A 21,734-nucleotide genomic window follows, 5' to 3' on the forward strand; every position below is an offset into this window, starting at 1 on the left:
GGCTGCATTTTGAATCCAATCCACATTGATTTAGGATGAACAGTGGACCGTTCCATCCTCTCTCCACATTTGGGTCTACTGAGTAGCCCTTTCTTTTGCCCTTCTTACCTGTAAGAAAAAGGAGACCTGAGGACTTCTAGTTCTCCATTGAAGGGGAACATGTCTTCGTACTCAATCAGGACCCCATTGGCTCCCAGTTTAGAGAAAAGAGGGAAGATCTGCAAAGGAGTCAAAGTCAGAGATGGCCAAGCGAAGAATTCCATCGTCTTGACAGTTAAAGTGGTGCGAAACTGCATTAATCTGCCAGTTTAGATGCACCTAATGTTTGCTCTGGGGAGGAAAGGCAGGAGAGTCCCAAACCTTCCTGATCCATAAGCAGCAGAAGGCACTAGCAACTGGTTTTCCTTCAAGAAAACCCATTTTTGCCCCTTTTGGGGGCCTATTCAATTGTGCACATTCATGCACAAGATAGTTTATTTAATAATAATAATAATAATAATAATAATAATAATAATAACTTAAAATTATTGTTATTCTTATTGTTCAGGTTTCCTCTCTTCAAATGAGATTTAAAGTGCCTAAAACACCAAAAATAATACCAATTACAATTTAAAACCTATACCACAGAAAGAGTATAATAATAATTTATTTGATCAATATTAAGACACCCACCACCCCATGAATGGAGCCCCCGGTGGCGCAGTGGGTTAAACCCCTATGCCAGCAGGACTGAAGACCGACAAGTCGCAGGTTCGAATCCACGGAGAGGCGGATGAGCTCCCTCTATCAGCTCCAGCTCCTCATGTGGGGACATGAGAGAAGCCTCCCACAACGATGATAAAACATCAAATCATCTGGGCGTCCCCTGGGCAACGTCCTTGCAGACGGCCAATTCTCTCACACCAGAAGCGACTTGCAGTTCCTCAAGTCGCTCCTGACACACACAAACAACCCCATGAATTATTCGATGATTAATAATAGGATCTCATATAAATTAGAAATTTTGTATAGATTTTAATATATAAATAAATCATCACACACATATATATTCACATTTATTTTTATATATGCATATTTATTTATCTTATATTTATAAACAAACACACACACATACATGGTATTATATTTGAACACACACCTATACATGAACAACATAAGCATGTAATTTATACAAAATTATACCATTTATTTATTTAGTCAATTTTCTGGCTTTGACCATTTGTAACTGCTCAACTTTCTAATCATCACCATATATATGTATGTACATAACATAAAAATAAATTGTGAGGTTGATTAGATGAGGAGGAAGAGGGAGGGAGGAAGAAGAAGAAGAGGAAGAGGAAGGGGAAGAGGTAGAAGAAGAGAAGGAAGAGAAAGAAAGGGGAATTTCACAAGACTGGCTCCCCACTTAGGCTTGCAATGGGGCTTACCTGCTCCAGGTAGGGCACTTTGGGGGCGGCTCCTTTGAGGTCCAAGTGCACCAGGCGCATGAGGGTTGAGGCGGGTCCTTGGAGGGGCAGCTTCCTGGTCTCGAGCCGGGCCTCGGCTCCTGCACCCCCTTTGCCCCCCCAGAGCTCCAAGGAGGGATCCCTGGCCTTGGCGGACTGAGGAGGGTCCCCTGCATTGCCCCAAAAGCCATCCTCCGCATTGGAGCTCTTGCGCCGCTCCAAGGACAAGCTGCAAAAGAGAGGCAAGAAGGAAGGTCGGGTTGCAGGTCAAGCAAGGGGCCTATGGACAGCTGGACACAAAGGGGAGCCCTTTGCTGAAGTCCCTCCTGGTGCGAGGCCAGGCATTTCTTCCAGGAAGTCACCATCCAAACCCACCCAACAGGTGGCCATCCAACCTTTATGAAGAAACCTCCAGAGAAAGAGACTTCACCAGATTCCATGGCAATCTATACTCAACTATATTTGAAAGGGTCCCCCAAAAGCTGGAGGGTTGCTAATGAGCCATTGTGTGCCCATTTGCACCTGCTCTGTGCTCATTTTACACCTGCTTTTGCACTCATTGGCGCCTATTTTGTATTTGTTTCGCACCCATCTTGCGCCCATTTTGCATCCATTTTGAACCCATTTTGCACCAGTTTTGTGCCCATTTTGCATTTGTTTTGCACCCATTTTGCATTTGTTTTTCGCCTGCTTTGCTCTCGTCTTGCCCCCACTGTGCACTCATTTTCCACCTCTTTTTGCAACCATTTTGTACTAGTTTTGCAGTCATTTTGCATATGTTTTGCACCTATTTGAATTTGTTTTGTAACCATTTTGCACCTGTTTTGCAGTCATTTTGCTTAAGTTTTAAGTTACAGTAGAGTCTCGCTTATCCAACCTTCGCTCATCCTACATTCTGTATTATCCTATGCAGTCTGCCTTCTGTCCGGAATAATGTCCAGGGTGGGAGAAAGAAAGAACCCTTGTCTGTTTTGGTTCTAAATATGTAATAGAGTAATTACTCCATAACATTACTGTGTACTGAACTGCTTTTCCAGTCAATTTGTTGCAAAACATGATCTTTTGGTGCTTAATTTGTACAATCATAACGTAATTTGACTTTTGATAGGTTTTTCCTTAATCCCTCCTTATTATCCAACATTTTATCTTATCCAACGTTCTGCTCATTTTGAACCTGTTTCTGCACCCATTTTGCATCCCCCCTCCTGTTTTGCACCCATTTTGCACTCACCTGTCACGGAAGAAAAACTTGATGCCTGCCAGGACCACTGTCAGAAGGACCACCAGTCGCAAGAGGTTAAGCTTCTGGCTTCGGTGGAGCGCCATCCCTGCTAAAAAATAGACGACAGCAAAAAGGATTGTAGAATTATTATCATTATTGCAGGTTGAGTATTCCTTAACTGGAAATTCCCAAAGTCTCCCCATCTGTGGCTGAGAGAGCAGCCCCTTTCCTTTCTGCCGGTTCAATGGAAGCAAATGGTTGATTCATCCACAAAATTATTCCATAAAAATAATTCTGCGCATAAATAACTTTCAGCCGGATGGTGTGTTTTCATACATATATGAAACATTAATATATTTAATGGTCAGATTTGGGTCCGCTTTCTTCAAGACATTGCATGATATACATTGCAAATATCTGAGGAGGAAAATCCATAATATTTCTGGTCCCAAGCATTTTAGGGCTTGCAACCATGGCTTTATTAATGGTACTTTTGGCACAAGTTTGGAGTAAAAACCAGAGTGAAACATCACAGGAAATAGCATTATTATTATTATTATTATTATTATTATTGACAGGATTATTATTATTAGGGACAGGATTATTATTATAATTATTGCTATTATTTCTGGACAGGATTATTATTATTTTAATTATTATTTTAGGATATTATTATTATTATTATTATTATTATTATTATTATGGACAGGGTTATTATTATTGTTGCTATCATTTCTGGACAGGATTACTATTATTTCTGGTTTATTATTACTATTATTATTGTTGCGATTATTTCTGGGCTTTAGATATCATGAGAAAGAATTTATTCCATTTTCTCTTGTGCATTAACCAAGATACTCAGCAAGGGGATCATAAATCATTTATTAATATTAATAGTAGAACACAGCACAGAATTACAATCACTATACAAGCTATTCCTATTTCCCAGCTTCTCTGCTACAGAAGAACACTTTCAAATTAAACACAAATGTCTTTTTTGTGAGGATAATGGGATGTTCAATGCCTGCCTCATTCGGGATCGACCTTCCTTCCTTCCTGCTAATTGCATAAAGTCCGACAGATGTTCGTAACGATTAATGCAACAGGAATAAAAAGGGAGAGAAAAAGCCAAATGCAGTTTTTCCCCTCCTTCTTTTTCTCGGATGGAGGGATTATTTTACTTATGAGACAAAGCAGGATTACAGGCGGCCTTCATTCCAGCCAACAATTGCTTCTGGAGTCAATAATAATAATAATAATAATAATAATAATAATAATAGCACATTTACTTATCAGCCTCTTCTAGAGCATAGTAAAAGTGTATAGATAGAAACATAAAACCTCTAAAACCTGGAAACACATTAAAATAATTGCTATCACTAAAATGCCATTATAAATTCAAAAGCTTGAAGTTTAAAATTCACTCACTCAATGTGTGTGTGAGAGAGAGGACTGTTTTGATTCTCCTTTGGAAGAGAAGAATCAGGATATTATTATTATTATTATTATTATTATTATTATTATTATTATTATTAGAGACACAACAAGATGAGTCCACAACAGACAAGATCACTCTGCTGGCTGTTGTATTGGATCACATGTCAGACACTTCCCAAGTGTCTAGGACTGTGTGATGTATCGGTGAATAATGCGTGCAGATTCCAGTAAGGTGGCCTTCTGCAGCTGGCAGATGGTAATTTGGTCAGTGCGGATTGTGTTTAAGTGCAGACCAAGGTCTTCAGGCACTGTACCCAGTGTGCCGATCACCACTGGGATCACCTTTACTAGCTTGTGCCAGAGTCTTTGCAGTTCGATCTTTAGATCCTCATATCGTGTCAGCTTTTCCAGTTGTTTCTCTTCAATCCTGCTGTCACCTGGGATTGCAACATTGATTATCCATATTTTGTTTTTTAATACAATTGTGAGGTCAGGTGTATTGTGCTCCAAAACCCCGTCTTCTTCCTCTTCCTCTGCTTCTTCCCCTGCTTTATTTCTCCCAAAGGGAGACTCAAAGTGGCTTAGCATGTAATTTGAAATATACACATATGCAAACATTAAAACAGGATTAAATATAAACAGTATTTTAAAATACCCAGTTTTTTATTTATCGTGTCAGAAGCAAATTGAGAATACAGTTATAATGTGTACACAAAGTTAAAAACTTGGCGTTACAATATATTTCCTTTGACCAGAAGTTGGCCACTTGGAGTGCTTCTGGTGTCGCTGTGAGAAGGTCCTCCATTGTGAATGTGGCAGGGCCCAGGTTGCATTGTAGTAGATGGTCTGTGGTTTGCTCTTCTCCGCAGTCCCATGTCATGGATTCTTTGTGGCCCCATTTCTGGCATCTCGTGGTGCCAGAGTGCAGTGTTCAGTGTCTTCCAGGTTGCCCAGTCTTCTCTGTGCCCAGGAGGGAGTCTCTCATCTGGTCTTAGCTACTGATTGAGATGCTGGGTTTTAGCCTGCCACTTTTGGACTCTCACTTGCTGAGGTGTTCCTGTGAGTATCTCTGCGGATCTTAGGAAGCTGTTTATTGATTTAAGGTGTTGGCATGCTGGCCGATATCCAAACAGAGGATGGGTTGGAGATGTCACCTCCTTTTACTACAAACTGCTACTTCCCGGCAGATGTCAGGTGGTGTAATACTGGCTAAATATTATAATTCCTCCAGTGGTGTTGCTGAGTACATCTCACCATGTTGAAACAGTGGATGTGGCTCTTAATAAGACATGCCGCATTATCACAGGATGTCTACGCCCTATACTGCTGGAGAAATTACACTGTTTACTGAGCACAGAGATGATGGGCAACCTGGAAGGTGCTGAACAGACTGAACTCTGGCACCACGAGATGCAGAGCCAATCTTAAGAAATGGGCTTCAAAGTGGAGTCCACAACATGTGAGTGTGGAGAAGAGCAAACCACAGACCACATACTACAATGCAGTCTGAGCCCTGCCACATACACAATGGAGGACCTTCTCACAGTGACACCAGAAGCATTCCAAGTGGCCAGCTTCTGATCAAATAACGCCAAGTTTTAAACTTTGTTTGTGGTGTTTTTATACATTAAAACTGTATTCTCAATTTGCTGACACGATAAATAAAATAAATATGATTAGGGATCAGCCAGGCTCTGTGTGAATCCAAGACTAAAACCAGAAAATGTAATAATAATAATAATAATAATAATAATAATAATAATAAGCACGTCAAACTACTCTGGGACTTCCGAATTCAGACTGACAGAGTTTTGGAGCACAAGACTCCTGACCTCATGATCGCGTTAAAAAACTAAGTATGAATCTCAGTTCTTGTGGGTTTTTTCGGGCTATATGGCCATGTTCTAGAGGCATTTCTCCTGACGTTTCGCCTGCATCTATGGCAAGCTTCCTCAGAGGTGAGGTCTGCTGGAGCTGGGAAAAAAGGGGTTTATATATCTGTGGAATGACCAGGGTGAGACAAAGGGCTTTTGTAAGTTGGGCTAGGTGTGAATCTTTTCAATTGACCACCTTGATTAGCATACAATGGGCTGACAGGCACAGTCAGCTCATTGTATGCTAATCAAGGTGGTCAATTGAAAAGATTCACACCTAGCCCAACTTACAAAAGCCCTTTGTCTCACCCTGGTCATTCCACAGATATATAAACCCCTTTTTTCCCAGCTCCAGCAGACCTCACCTCTGAGGAAGCTTGCCATAGATGCAGGCGAAACGTCAGGAGAAATGCCTCTAGAACATGGCCATATAGCCCGAAAAAACCCACAAGAACTGAGTGATTCCGGCCATGAAAGCCTTCGACAATACATAAGTATGAATCGTTGATGTTGCAATCCCAGGCGACAGCAGGATTGAAGAGAAACAACAGGAAAAGCTGACACAATACGAAGATTTAAAGACTGAACTGCAAAGACTTTGGCAGAAGCCAGTAAAGGTTGTCCCAGTAGTGATGGGCACACTGGGTGCAGTGCCTAAAGACCTTGGCCTGCACTTAAACACAATTGGCGCTGACCAAATTACCATCTGTCAGGTGCAAAAAACCACCCTACTGGGATCTACACGTATTATTTGCCGATACATCACACAGTCCTAGACACTTGGGAAGAGTCCGACATGTGATCCAATTCAATAGCCAGCAGAGTGATCTTGTTAACTGTGTACTCATCTTGTTGTGTTTCTAATAATAATAATAATAATAATAATAATAATAATAATAATAATATGCACATAGCCTAAATGGTCATTTTATGCAAAGTATTTCAAATAATTTTGTGCAAGAAAATACATTTATGGGCTTTGAACCATTCGAAAGCAAAGGTGCCGCTCTCTCATTCAGCTCCATACAGACCCATCTTTCATTAAAAACTATAATCTCTTGCACTGCTTTACACAAAAAAGGTTTGGAAGGATAAGGATATGATTAATTTCTCAAAAAGCAAATAAGGGAGTGACAGAGACTAATGCTACGCCTCAAAGGTAAATCTCCAAATAGGCTGGGTGCATTCTTTCTAGGTTTTATGGAAACGTGTCACCCAGAGGCTGGGAAATTAATTCCCAATGAATTGTTGTTTGCTGGAGTTCTCATGGGGAGCTCTCTCAACACGGTCATAGCAAATTTCTACATGGATCACTTTGAAAAACAAACCCAGGGACTTCATCATAGTAGGACATAGATTCACTTTAAATCCAGTTTCTGCCTCCTGCAGAATTCTGGGGCTTGTAGTTTAGGGAGGGGTCTTTATACTGTTCAGCCAGAGAGATACTAGTAAAGGTAAAGGTTTTCCCCTGACATTAAGTCCAGCCATGTCTGACTCTTGGGATTGGTGCTCATCTCCATTTCTAAGCCAAAGAGCTGGCATTGTTTGTAGACACCTCCAAGGTCATGTGACTGGCATGTCTGCATGGAACACTGTTACCTTCCCGCCAGATCCACCTATTGATCCACTCACATTTGCATGTTTTTGAACTGCTAAATTGGCAGGAGCTGGGGCTGACAGCGGGAGCTCACGTCGCTCCCCGAATTCAAACCTGCAACCTTTTTGGTCAACAAGTTCAGCAGCTCAGCAGTTTAACGCATTGCGCCACCGGGGCCCCCCTGGGCCTCACTAAACTACAAATCCCAGAATTCAACAGGAGACAGAAATTGGATTTAAAGTAGATCCATGCTCTCTAGTGTGATGCTGCTGCTAGAAACCGCCAATAAAAAGCCCAATATATGGTTCAGATACGTGGATGGCACCTTCACCATTTGGAGCCATGGAGAAGAAGAACTAAATAAGTCCCTGGACCACCTCAGCAGCATCCACCCAAACATCCAATTCATCATGGAAAAAGAAAATGAAGGGAAACTGCAATTTCTCGATGTCCTAGTCATCTGCAAACCCAATTAACAATTGGGCCCCATAGTTTACAGCAAGCCTACACACAGATAGATACCTACATAAAAACTCCTACCATCACCCAAGTCAAAAAAAGAAGCACAATTAAAGCCCTGGCAGATGGTGCAAAATAATCTGTAAACCCCACCTCCTCCAAGACGTACCGAGCTACCCAAACTGGACTCTACAGGCCAATGGATACTCTACCACAGACATCCGAAGAGCTGCAAGACCAAGAACCAAGCCACGAGAGTCAAGACAAAGATCCACCCAGAAGAAAAGTTGGAAGGGTCTCCCAGAGGTCATCTAGTCCAGTCCTAATGGCACCTCTTTCTGCTTTTGAGGAATAGGGACATTGCCCTTATGTTTCAGAAACAGGTGACCTTTTTGTGGTTGGCTTCTTCTACCTTGGCCATAGCCCATGCAACTCATTAGCAAAGAGTCTTGCAAAAGGAACCGAACAAATGCGTTTGTTTTTTATAAATGACATTTTTCATTCTGATGATATGGTTTGCTTTGTTTTCTGTGGGAACAGTAATTTAAAGTGTCAGAAATAGTACTGCAGGAGAACATGGTTCGGTGAAACAGGTAGAAATTCCTGATTTTCAGGCCCCCAGGTACTGTTTAGCCAGGATTGCACCACCCGACATCCATCAAGAAGTAGCAGCCTATAATGAAAGGACCAAGGCATTATGAACAGCCCATCCTCTGTTCGGATATCAGCCAGCAAGCCAATGCCTTAAATCAAGAAACACCTCAGCAAGCGAGAGTCCAAAAGTGACAAGTTAAAACCCAGAACCTCAATCCGTGGCTGATATTAGATGAGAAACTCCACCTTGGGCACACAGAAGACAGGGCGAGTTGGAAGGCGCTGAACAGACTGCGCTCTGGCACCATGAGATGCAGAGCCAATCTTAAGAAGTGGGGACACAAAGTGGAGTCCACGACATGCAAGTGTGGAAAAGAGCAAACCACAGACTACCTACTACAATGCAGCCTGAGCCCTGCCACATGCACAACGGAGAACCTTTTTACAGCAACACCAGAGGCACTCCATGTGGCCAGCTTCTGGTCAAAGAACATTTAGTATAATGCCAAGTTTTTAACTTCGTTTGTGGTTGTTTTATATGTTATACAATAATTGTATTCTGATTTCGCTTCTGACACGATAAATAAATAAGGGCCCCAGATCACAACTGAGAAAGAGGAATCAATTATTATTATTATTATTATTATTATTATTATTATTATTATTTAGCCCTTGATTGTAGGTTGGGCTGGGTGGCCATTGTGGTCTCTTCCAACTCTATGATATTATTATTATTATATCATTATCATTGAGGATTATAGAGTTGAAGGGATCCCCAGAGGCCATCTAATCCAGCCTTGAGGAGAACCAGGTATTACTATTGTTGTTACTGTTGTTATTGTTAATAGTACTAAAATTAAAATTAAAATATGTTAAATTATTATTATTCTCACTATCACCATAGAGTTGGAAGAGTTCCTCAGATTTTATCTAGTCCAGCCCTTGAGGAGAATAAATTATTATTAATAATAATTATTATTATTATCAGGACCTCAAAATCGAACTGCATAAACCAGTACAGGAGGTCCCAGTGGTCATCGACACACTGGGTGCCATGCCAAAAGATCTCAGCCAGTATTTGGAAACAATAAACATCGACAAAATCACGATATGTCAACTGCAAAAGGCCACCTTACTTGGATCTGTGCGCATCATTTGAAAATACATCACACAGTCCTAGATGCTTGGGAAGTGTACGACTTGTGATTTTGTGATTCGAAATCCAGCATATAGATCTCATTTGCTGTGACATACTATGCTTTGTGTCAGTAAAATAATAATATTAAAATAACATTACATTATTGTTGTTGTTGTTATGAGTATCATTATCGAGAATTAAAGTCTTGGGTTCCCCAGAGGCCATCTAGTCCAGCCTTTAAGAAGGTATTATTAATATCATTATTAATAACGATAATTATTGATTTTCTCCCCCCCCCCCTCCAAGCTTTGGAATGCGCTCCCTAGAGAGATAAGGCTGGCTCCCACTCTCTAAGTCTTCCGAACACATCTGAAAACATGGCTTTTTAACCAAGCCTTAACCATGTCTATTCATTAAATTCAAGGACAAGTGATTGTTTTTACTTTGCACTTTATTGTGACTGACATCGTTTACAGCTTGCTTATATTCGCAGCCTGTTGCGTTTTATTGAAGAAGTTTAATCAGTACGAGTTTTATAGATCGTTATATAAACTTTGTGTGTATAATTTTTATTGTTCTGTTTTATACGTTAATGTACCTACTGTATTCTCTGTGTTATCGCACTCTTGAGTTCTTTGTGAGCCGCTCTGAGTCCCCGAGATGGTGGCGGGATACAAATAAAGTTTATTGTGTTATTATTTGAAACACAACAAGATTAGTACACTCCGCTGGCTGTTGTATTGGATCACACGTCGGACACTTCCCAAGTGTCTAGGACTGTGTGATGTATTGGTGAATAATGTGCGAAGATCCCAGCAAGGTGGCCTTTTGCAGTTGACAGATGGTAATTTTGTCAGAGCCGATTGTGTTTAAGTGCAGGCCAAGGTCTTTAGGTACTGCACTCTGTGTGCCGATCACCACTGGGACCACTTTTACTGGCTTGTGCCACAGTCTCGTTATTATTGTTATTATTATTATTATAACTATCATCAGCATCATCAAGTATTAAAGAGTTTGGAAGGGACCCCCAGAGGCCATCTAGTCCAGAGGAGGGTAAGAAGACAATTATTATTAATAAATGATAATATTCAAATTAAAATAACATTAAAATTACTATTATCACTATCATCATCAAGCATTAAAGAGCTGGAAGGGTTCCCCAGAGGCCATCTAGCCCAGCCTTTGAGAAGAGGAAGGTATTAATAATATTGTTATAACTATCATCAGCATCACTGAGTATTAAAGAGTTTGGAAGGGACCCCCAGAGGCCATCTAGTCCAGAGGAGGGTAAGAAAAAAATTAGCAATAATAATAACAATAACAGAAGTGAAGGTTGGCAGGGCAAAACGAATGGCACCTCCTGAGGATTTCTGGACCCAGGGAGATGAATTTGCACCTGGAACCCATGGCATCTATTGAAAAATAATAGTATTGGGAGCCAGGTTTTGCTTAGCAAAGAGGCAGTCGCCTCATTTCTGCAAAACAGGCAGACTTTCTATGAGAAAAGGCCTCTTGAAGGTCAGCAACGGCATGAGGCCAAAGAGCAGATTAACAATTCGGGAGGGTCAGAATTCAGCGTATCAGGCAAACAGGCCTTATCTTGAATGTCCTTTGATTCAGCAGCTTCCAAATTGATTTTTCCCTTTATTAAAACACAAACTTTGCATTTGGCTGTGCATTCGGATAAGTTGGGATTTTAGGTGTCTTCTGCAAGCCCTTTGCAATATATATCTTGGATATACAGACTTAATGCCTTAATACTGCACAGTCTCCACTCTCAAGGATAATGCTTAATCCCATCATCCACTTAAAACTGGCGCCAATGGGGCTAATGGATTTGAATTTCCTTTTATTTTTGGAAGTTGGAGGTGCATCTGCCTTGTCCAATTAATGCAGTTTGAAACCACTTTAACTGTGATAGCTTACGGCTGTGGATACTTGGGAGTTATAGTTCAGTCAGGTCTTAAGCAGAGAAGGCTGATGGACCGCGAGAAACTACAATATTTGACATAATAATAATAATTACAATAAAATAAAAAAACAGGAATATATAAAAGCAAAATAATACTATATACAAATAAAATATAAGATAAGATAAAATATACAAATAATAATACTATATACAAATAAAATATAAGATAAAATATAGAAATAATAAGAATATAAACATAGAATAAAAATAATAATATACAAAATTAAATTAAATATATTAATATAAAATAAAAGTAAAAACAATTATGATGATGATTATTATTACTAACAATCATAATTGGCATTATAACAATACATTTTAAAGCAATCATCTACATTTCCTGTTTTATTATTTGTTTGCAAACCGTTGCTGGCAACATCCACAGAACTGAGTTGGCAACAATTACATCGTATTGTTTGTGAAGCATTTTGCAAAATGCTTTTTGGCACCCTTTGGGTTCCGGAACACAATATCCCAAGTCATGTGCAAGCCAGTGCCACCTCTGCTATCCTTGGGGAGAAAGGCAGCATTGTTTACGTCGTATTACAATAAAAGCAATAAAAATAAATAAAGAAGGTTGCAAAATAGGTTTTGCAAGATTTCTGACGGTTTGCAACACCAGTCCAAAGAGCATTGGCTGATGTGTGCAAAGCCCTTCAGAAAACCTTTGCCAAAATAAATAAATAAATAAAAACAGTCTGCAGAATATTATTGTCTGCAACCACCAGAGTAGTTTGCAAATAATGTTTATAGCAATTTTTGCAATGGAACCCCATTCTCAATTCGGTGGAGCCCTCTTCTAAACATAATAATGATAATAACAATAATAAATCCCTAGCTGGGATTTATTATAACTTAGATTTTTTTAAAAAAAATCCCTGCAGGTGAGTCATACTTAAGACTTCCTGGATGCCAGTCTTGCCTCCCTTTCATTTAATATAATAATAGTAATACTAATAAATATTATTATTTCCAATTGTGATTTACTAAAACTTAGATTTTATAAGACCTCTTCTTGCAGGTGAGTCACATTTAAGCCCTCCGGGATGCCAATCTCAGGCATCTCCTCATTTAAATAAATAAATAAATAAATAATAATTTTAAAACCTCTTCCTGCTGGTGAGTCACATTTAAGACCACATGCATTGCAGTCTTGGGCCCATTTTCATTTAAATATACTAATTTGAATATGCTAATAACAACAATAAATATACTGATAATAATCCCTATCCTTGATTTATTGCACGTTAGAAATGAGGCTTTAGAAAAACCCACTGCTGGTGAGCCACATTTAAGATCCCACAGATGCAAGTTTTGGGTCCCTCTCCTTTAAATGTCATATCAATAATAATAATAATAAATCAATAATAATAATAATTAAGAAGAAGAAAAGATGAACTTTCACCTGTGATTTATTGCACCCTATAACTCTGACATTTTTAAAATAATCTCCCTGCAAAAAAGGGGGGAGGGTCACAATTCTTGGGTCCCTGCTGATTTAAATATACTAATATATATAATAATAATAATTCCCAGCTATGATTTATTGTTCCCTAATAACAATTAGATGCGATGAACTCTTTGCTGCAGGTGTGTCACATGGAAGACACCCCTGGATGTCGGTCTTGGACCTCTTCTTCATTTAATAATAATAATAATACCAAACTATGATTGATTTCACCCAATAAATTTGGATTTTAATAAAATCCTATCTGCAGGTGAGCCACATGGAATCCCCCCCCCCCTTCCTGGATCCCAGTTTTGTTTTCCCCTTCATTTAATAATAATAATAATAATTATTATTATTATTATTATTATTATTATTATTATTTTAAAACCCTCTTCCTGCAGGTGGGCCATATGGAAAACCCCCTGGATGCCAGTCTTGGGCCTCACCTTCATTTAACTATATTAATAATACCTCCCGGTGGCGCAGCGGATTAAACTGCTGAACTTGCTAACCAAAATGTCACAGGTTCAAATCTGAGGAGCGGGGTGAGCTCCCGCTGTTAGCCCCAGCTTCTTCCAACCTAGCAGTTCGAAAACATGCAAATGTGAGTAGATCATTAGGTATCGCTCCGGTTGGAAGGTAGGAGTCATGCTGGCCACATGACCTTGGAGGTGTCTACAGACAATGCCAGCTCTTTGGCTTAGATATGGAGATGAGCATCAATCCCCAGAGTCGGACACGATTGGACTTAATGTCAGGGGAAAACCTTTATCTTTACTAGTAATAATAATACCAAATTGTGATTAATTTCACCCAATAAATTAGGATTTTATTAAAACCTCTCTCTGTAGGTGGGCCACATGGAAGACACCTCCAACCTGGATGCGAGTCTTGCCTCCAACTTAATTTAAATATAATAATACTACAACGAATAATAATTGTTTAAAAACTTCTTCCTGTAGGTGTGTCACATGGAAGATGCCCAGGATGCTAGTCTTGCTTCCCCTTCATATTATTATTATTATTATTATTATTATTATTATTATTAGGTAAAGGTTTCCCCTGACATTAAGTCCAGTTGTGTCCGACTCTGGGGTCTGGTGCTCATTTCCATTTCTAAGCTGAAAAGCCGGCATTGCCCGTAGACACCTCCAAAGTCATGTGGCCAGCATGACTGCATGCAGCACCATTACCTTCCCATAGAAGCAGTACCTATTGATCTACTCACATGGCATGTTTTCAAACTGCTAGGTTAGCAGAAGCTAGGGCTGACAGCGGAAGCTCACGCCGCTCCCCAGATTTGAACCTACAACCTTTCGGTCAACAAGACCAGCAGCTCAGCAGTTTAACCCACTGCACCACTGGGGACTCCGTTATTATTATTATTATTATTATTATATTAAAACCGTCTTCCTGTAGATGGGTCATATGGAAGATATGAATGCTAGTCTTGTCTCCACCTTAATTTATATTATTATTATTATTATTATTATTATTTAAGAATTTCTTCCTGCAGGTGCATCACCCCTGGAGTATAATAATTTTTAAAACCTCTTCCTGCAGGTGTGTCACATGGAAGACAGTCCCCCCCTCCTTCATTTAAATATAATAATAATAATAATAATAATAATACCAAATTGTGATTCATTGCACCCATTCCGGGCTGATTCTCCCCTTCAAAGCCTGCAGGGTGAAGGATGAAAGAGGAGAGACCTTGCTACCTGTCCTGGAAGGGGACTCACCTGAGTTGGAAGAGCCCCCCCCCCCCGCAACCTGTCTCCCATGGCAACCTGCTCTTCTTCCTCCCCCGCCCCCTCCCCCGCCTTAATGCCATAATGATCTGCCTCCCTCTGCTTCCCATTCATTCCTGGACTCACCTGGGTTCCCTCTGCTTACCTGGCCGGGCCAGGTGAGCCCCAGAAGAGAAGGAGGGGGCTCCGAGGGGACTGAGACCGCTTTGGCATCGCCCAGCCCTGCAGCACCAGCAGCACAGGCGCCGGCGCGGGGCGGAGCAGCAACAGCAGCAGCAGCAGCAGAAGAGGCGGGGGAAAGGAGAGGACGACACTCAAGGGAGGGGGCAGCTAACGCGGGATGGATGCGCGCCTGCGCCGAGGCGTCCGCACGGCACAATGCAACACAGAAGAGTCCATGGGCCTCCCTCTCTGAGATCCTCTTCTCCTGTCCCTCTCCCTAGTTATTTCCCCCCTGCAATGTTTTTTTTAAAAATAGGGTTGGACTAGATGACCTCTGGAGGACCCTTTCTATCTTTCTGCTCCATATATATAATTTGGGAAGAGCAGATCCCTCCACTTATTATTTTTATTACTATTATATAGCAGTATTATTATTATTATTTTAGAATATTACTAGCCATCCCCTGCCACGCGTTGCTGTGGCCCACATGGGGGTTCTGTGTGGGAGGTTTGGCCCAATTCTATCATTGGTGGGGTTCAGAATGCTCTTTGATTGTAGGTGAACTATAAATCCCAGCAACTACAACTCCCAAATGTCAAGAATCTATTTTCCCCAAACTCCACCAGTGTTCACATTGGGGCACATTGAGTATTCCTGTAGAATTTGGTCCAGATCCATCATTGTTTGAGTCCAAAGTGATCTCTGGATGTAGGTGAACTACAACTCCAAAACCAAAGGACACTGCCCACCAACCCCTTCCAGTATTTTCTGTTGGTCACGGGAGAACTGTGTGCCAAGTTTGGTTCAATTCCATCATTGGTGGGGTTCAGAATGCTCTTTGATTATAGGTGAACTATAAATCCCAGCAACTACAACTCCCAAATGACAAAATCATAATTTTTTGAGTGATGGTCACTCCTTGTGTTGTGAGACGTTTTGTTGCCAAATTTGGTGTGATTTTGTTCATTGGTCCTTTTGTTTTTAAAGTACTCATTATGCACAGAGCATTTTTATATATATAGATTATTATTATATCATCAATTTAATATTTGTTATTATCAGCAATTATTAGTCTATTAATATTATATTGCAATATTATTGTTATTACTTTAGTATATTATTTATATGATTATTATGATCAATTATTAATGTTATTATTAGATATTATTAGTCATTATATTGTGATATTGTTATTTTAGTATATTGTTTACTATATTATTATTATCATCATCAATCATCAATGTTATTATTATTATTAGCTATTATTAGTCATTATATTGTAATATTATTTTTGTATATCTCTCTATATAAAAATATAAAAAAAAATGCTCTGTGCATAATGAGTACCTCAAAAACAAAAGAACCAATGAACAAAATCACACCAAATTTGGCAACAAAATGTCTCACTACACACTCAAAAAATTATGATTTTGTCATTTGGGAGTTGTAGTTGCTGGGATTTATAGTTCACCTATAATCAAAGAGCATTCTGAACTCCACTAACAATGGAATTGAACCAAACTTGGCACACAGGCCTCCCATGACCACCAGAAAATACTGAAAGGGTTTGGTGGGCATTGACCTTGAATTCTGGAATTGTAGTATACCTCCATCCAGAGAACACTGTGGACTCACACAATGATGGATCTGGACCAAACTTGACAGGAATACTCAATATGCCCAAATGTGGACACAGAGGGATTTTGGGGGAAATAGACCTTGACATTTGGGAGTTGTAGTTACTAGGATGTATAGTTCACCTATAATCAAAGAGCATTCTGAACCCCACCAATGATGGAATTGGGCCAAACATCACACACAGAACCCCCATTATCAACAGAAAACTCTGTGCGGTCTTTGGTGACCGTTCTGACACCCCCCCCCCCCCGGGTCTTGACTTCCCAGGTTGAGAAATGCTGTCTAAGGCCATCCAGTCCAACTCCCTTCATCAGGGCCAGAAAACATAATCAAAGCCCTCCTGACAAAGGGCCATCCAGCCATTCACGCACACACATGTATATGACAAATAGAGTATCATAGATTTGAAAGGGACCCCTAAAGAAGGACAATGATATGTTGCATCTTCCAGAGTAAGTAAAACAGACAATCTCCACATCAACACTGACAAAGAAAGAACAAGAAATACTGTTTACCCACAAGCATCAAGACATTACATATATTAGAAACCAACACTTTCTCATTACTTTATTTTCCAGATCACCAGACTGGGCCACAGCAACGAATGGCAGGGGACCGCTAGTTATTTACTATATAATTAATTATTATTATGATCAATAATCAGAATGATCTCAATTCGAGTGCAAGGAAAGCCTTTCAACATCACAGTGATCCAAATATACGCCCCAACCACAGCTGCTGAAGAAGCAGAAGTAGATCAGTTCTATGAGGATCTGCAGGACCTACTGGATAATACACCAAAAAGAGACATTATTTTCATTACAGGAGACTGGAATGCCAAGGTGGGAAGTCAAATGACAACTGGGATCACAGGCAAGCATGGTCTGGGAGAACAAAATGAAGCGGGACGCAGGCTGATAGAATTCTGCCAGGAAAACTCGCTGTGTATAACGAATACTCTCTTCCAACAACCTAAAAGACGACTTTATACATGGACCTCACCAGATGGTCAACACCAAAATCAGATTGACTACATCCTTTGCAGCCAAAGGTGGCGGACATCCATCCAGTCGGTGAAAACAAGACCTGGGGCTGACTGTAGCTCAGATCACGAACTTCTTATTGCCCAATTTAGAATAAAACTAAAGAGATCAGGGAAAATACACAGACCAGTTAGATATGATCTCACTAACATTCCTAGCGAATATACAGTGGAAGTGAAGAACAGATTTGAAGGACTAGATTTAGTAAACAGAGTCCCAGAAGAACTATGGACAGAAGTCCGAGACATTGTTCAGGAGGCGGCAACAAAGTACGTTCCAAAGAAAAAGAAAACCAAGAAGGCAAAATGGTTGTCTGCTGAGACACTGGAAGTAGCCCAAGAAAGGAGGAAAGCAAAAGGAAACAGGGATAAGGGGAGATATGCCCAGTTAAATGCGCAATTCCAGAGGTTAGCCAGAAGAGATAAGGAACTATTTTTAAATAAGCAATGCATGGAAGTGGAAGAAGACAACAGAATAGGAAGGACAAGAGACCTCTTCCAGAAAATTAGAAACATTGGAGGTAAATTTCAGGCAAAAATTGGTATGATAAGAAACAAAGATGGCAGGGACCTAACAGAAGCTGAAGAGATCAAGAGAAGGTGGCGAGACTATACAGAAGATCTGTATAGGAAGGATAACAATATCGAGGATAGCTTTGACGGTGTGGTGAATGAATTAGAACCAGACATCCTGAGGAGTGAGGTTGAATGGGCCTTAAGAAGCATTGCTAACAACAAGGCAGCAGGAGACGACGGCATCCCAGCTGAACTGTTTAAAATCTTAAAAGATGATGCTGTCAAGGTGATGCATGCCATTTGCCAGCAAATATGGAAAACACAAGAATGGCCATCAGACTGGAAAAAATCAACTTATATCCCCATACCAAAAAAGGGAAATGCGAAAGACTGCTCAAACTTCCGTACAGTGGCCCTTATTTCTCATGCCAGTAAGGTAATGCTCAAGATCCTGCAAGGAAGACTCCAGCAATACATGGAGCGAGAGTTGCCAGATGTTCAAGCTGGGTTTAGAAAAGGCAGAGGAACGAGAGACCAGATTGCCAATATCCGCTGGATAATGGAGAAAGGCAGGGAGTTTCAGAAAAACATCTACTTCTGCTTCATTGACTATTCTAAAGCCTTTGACTGTGTGGATCATAATAAATTGTGGCAAGTTCTTGGTGGGATGGGTATACCAAGCCACCTTGTCTCTCTCCTGAGGAATCTGTACAAGGACCAAGTAGCAACAGTCAGAACTGACCACGGAACAACAGACTGGTTCAAGATTGGGAAAGGCGTCCGGCAAGGCTGCATACTCTCACCCAACCTTTTTAACTTGTATGCAGAACACATCATGCGATGTGCGGGGCTGGATGAATGCAAAGCTGGGGTGAAAATTGCTGGAAGAAACATTAACAACCTCAGATATGCAGATGACACCACTCTGATGGCCGAAAGCGAGGAGGAGCTGAGGAGCCTTCTAATCAAGGTGAAAGAAGAAAGCGCAAAAGCCGGGTTGCAGCTAAACGTCAAAAAAACCAAGATTATGGCAACAAGAATGATTGACAACTGGAAAATAGAGGGAGAAACCGTGGAGGCCGTGACAGACTTTGTATTTCTAGGTGCAAAGATTACTGCAGATGCAGACTGTGGCCAGGAAATCAGAAGACGCTTACTTCTTGGGAGGAGAGCAATGTCCAGTCTCGATAAAATAGTAAAGAGTAGAGACATCAGACTGGCAACAAAGATCCGCCTAGTCAAAGCCATGGTATTCCCTGTAGTCACCTACGGATGTGAGAGCTGGACCTTAGGGAAGGCTGAGCGAAGGAAGATCGATGCTTTTGAGCTGTGGTGTTGGAGGAAAGTGCTGAGAGTGCCTTGGACTGCGAGAAGATCCAACCAGTCCATCCTCCAGGAAATAAAGCCCGACTGCTCACTGGAGGGAAAGATACTAGAGACAAAGTTGAAGTACTTTGGCCACATCATGAGGAGACAGGAAAGCCTAGAGAAGACAATTATGCTGGGGAAAGTGGAAGGCAAAAGGAAGAGGGGCCGACCAAGGGCAAGATGGATGGATGGCATCCTTGAAGTGACTGGACTGACCTTGAGGGAGCTGGGGGTGGTAACGGCCGACAGGGAGCTCTGGCGTAGGCTGGTCCATGAGGTCACGAAGAGTCGGAGACGACTGAACGAATGAACAACAACATGATCAATAATATATACCCTGGACTTTCCAGAGATATATAAACCCAATTTTCCTAGTTTCCAACAGACCTCACAACCTCTGAGGATGCCTGCCATAGATGCAGGCGAAACGTCAGGAGAGAATGCTTCTTGAACATGGCCATACAGCCCGAAAAAACTTCAAAAATCCAGTGATTCCAGCCATGAAAGCCTTTGACAATACATTACTGTTATTAATGTCAAGTCAGGGGCGACTTGAGAAACAGTGTGAGAGAATTGGCTATCTGCAAGGGTGTTGCCCAGGGGACGCCTGGATGTTTAGATGTTTTACCATTCTTGTGGGAAGCGTATTTCATGTCCCTGCATGGGCAGCTGGAGCTGACAGAGGGAGCTCATCTGTGCTCTCTTCAGATTTGAACCTCCAACCTGTCGGTCTTCAGTCCTGCTGGCACATGGGTTATTATTATTCTATTATTATTATTCTATTATTATATTGCGATATTATTATTTTAATCTATTATTTAGTTTGTTGTTCATTCGTTCAGTCGTCTCCGACTCTTCGTGACCTCATGGACCAGCCCACGCCAGAGCTCCCTGTCGGCCGTCACCACCCCCAGCTCCTTCAAGGTCAGTCCAGTCACTTCAAGGATGCCATCCATCCATCTTGCCCTTGGTCGGCCCCTCTTCCTTTTACTTTCCACTTTCCCCACATTATTTAGTATATTAAATTATTTAGTATATTAAATAATTATTTAGTATATTATTATTATTATTGCTTTTTTTATATCCCGCTCCCTCCCCTGATGAGACTCAGAGCAGCTTACAAAAAAAAAGAAACAAACAATAATAAACACACTGTCAAAAACAGCCTCAAACAGAGAAGAGTTATTTCTCCTACCCTGTACATTATTTCATAGATATATAAACCCGAATTGCCTAGTTTACAACAGACCTCACAACCTCTGAGGATGCCTGCCATAGATATGGGTAACGTCAGGAGAGAATGCTTCTGGAATATGGCCATACAGCCCAGAAAACTCACAGCAACCCAGTGATTCTGGCCATGAAAGCCTTCGACAACACAATGTCAAAAATAACTCAATAACAATAAAATAAACAAGGCAAACACAAAACATTGTTGCTGTTATTGTTGTTGTTGTTGTTGTTGTTGTTATGAATTACCCCCTTCTAGCCATCTGTCCCATCCAGGGCTGGGCAAAGATGATCCTTCCAGATATTATTATTACTATTATTATTATTGTTACTAGATTATTAATATATTACATTATTAATAATGTTATGTGGGAAAGAGAAGATCTCTCCACTTAATATTATTAGTACTAATATAATAAATTATTATTTTTATTAGCCTCTTCTAGCTTTTCTGCTTCATTCAGAATTATGAAGAGCAGATTCCTTCACTTATTAATATTATTAGTACAATATAATAATAATAGTATTATATTGAATTACATTATAACATCATTATCAATATTACATGTATATGCATTATATTAGCATAGCACAATATTAGTATTATACATTACTATATTAATAATATTACATGTAATATATAATATACAATTATTATATATAATTATAAAGTACTATATTATTATTATTATATATAATACACTATTAGTATATTATATTATTGGTATCATAACATATATTGTACTATTATAAGTTGTCGTATATATTATATATATTACAACATTATTATTATATATATTAGTATTATTACATTAAAATGTTATTATTGTATGTA

General features: G+C 40.1%; 1 protein-coding gene across 4 annotated transcripts in view; it reads right to left on the reverse strand.

Annotated features, from left to right (window-relative positions):
- Positions 1 to 15,213, reverse strand: part of LOC132781927 (hexosaminidase D-like) — a 29,310-nt gene extending 14,097 nt beyond the window's left edge. Inside the window, exons 1-4 of one of the 4 annotated variants that reach the window (XM_060786493.2) lie at positions 15,088 to 15,213; positions 2,680 to 2,776; positions 1,431 to 1,677; positions 109 to 218 (exon numbers count right to left, since the gene is read on the reverse strand). In XM_060786493.2, coding sequence (XP_060642476.2) covers positions 109 to 218; positions 1,431 to 1,677; positions 2,680 to 2,774 — 452 coding nt within the window. In that variant the 5' untranslated portion in view covers positions 2,775 to 2,776; positions 15,088 to 15,213. Of the gene's footprint in view, positions 1 to 108; positions 219 to 1,430; positions 1,678 to 2,679; positions 2,780 to 15,068 lie in introns of all 4 variants that reach the window. The other 3 variants (XM_060786491.2, XM_060786492.2, XM_060786490.2) reach the window with 3 other exon arrangements.
- Positions 15,214 to 21,734: the final 6,521 nt, after the last annotated feature.

The sequence above is a fragment of the Anolis sagrei genome, chromosome X, assembly GCF_037176765.1.
Source record: "Anolis sagrei isolate rAnoSag1 chromosome X, rAnoSag1.mat, whole genome shotgun sequence".
In the NCBI taxonomy this organism is placed as follows: Eukaryota; Metazoa; Chordata; class Lepidosauria; order Squamata; family Dactyloidae; genus Anolis; species Anolis sagrei.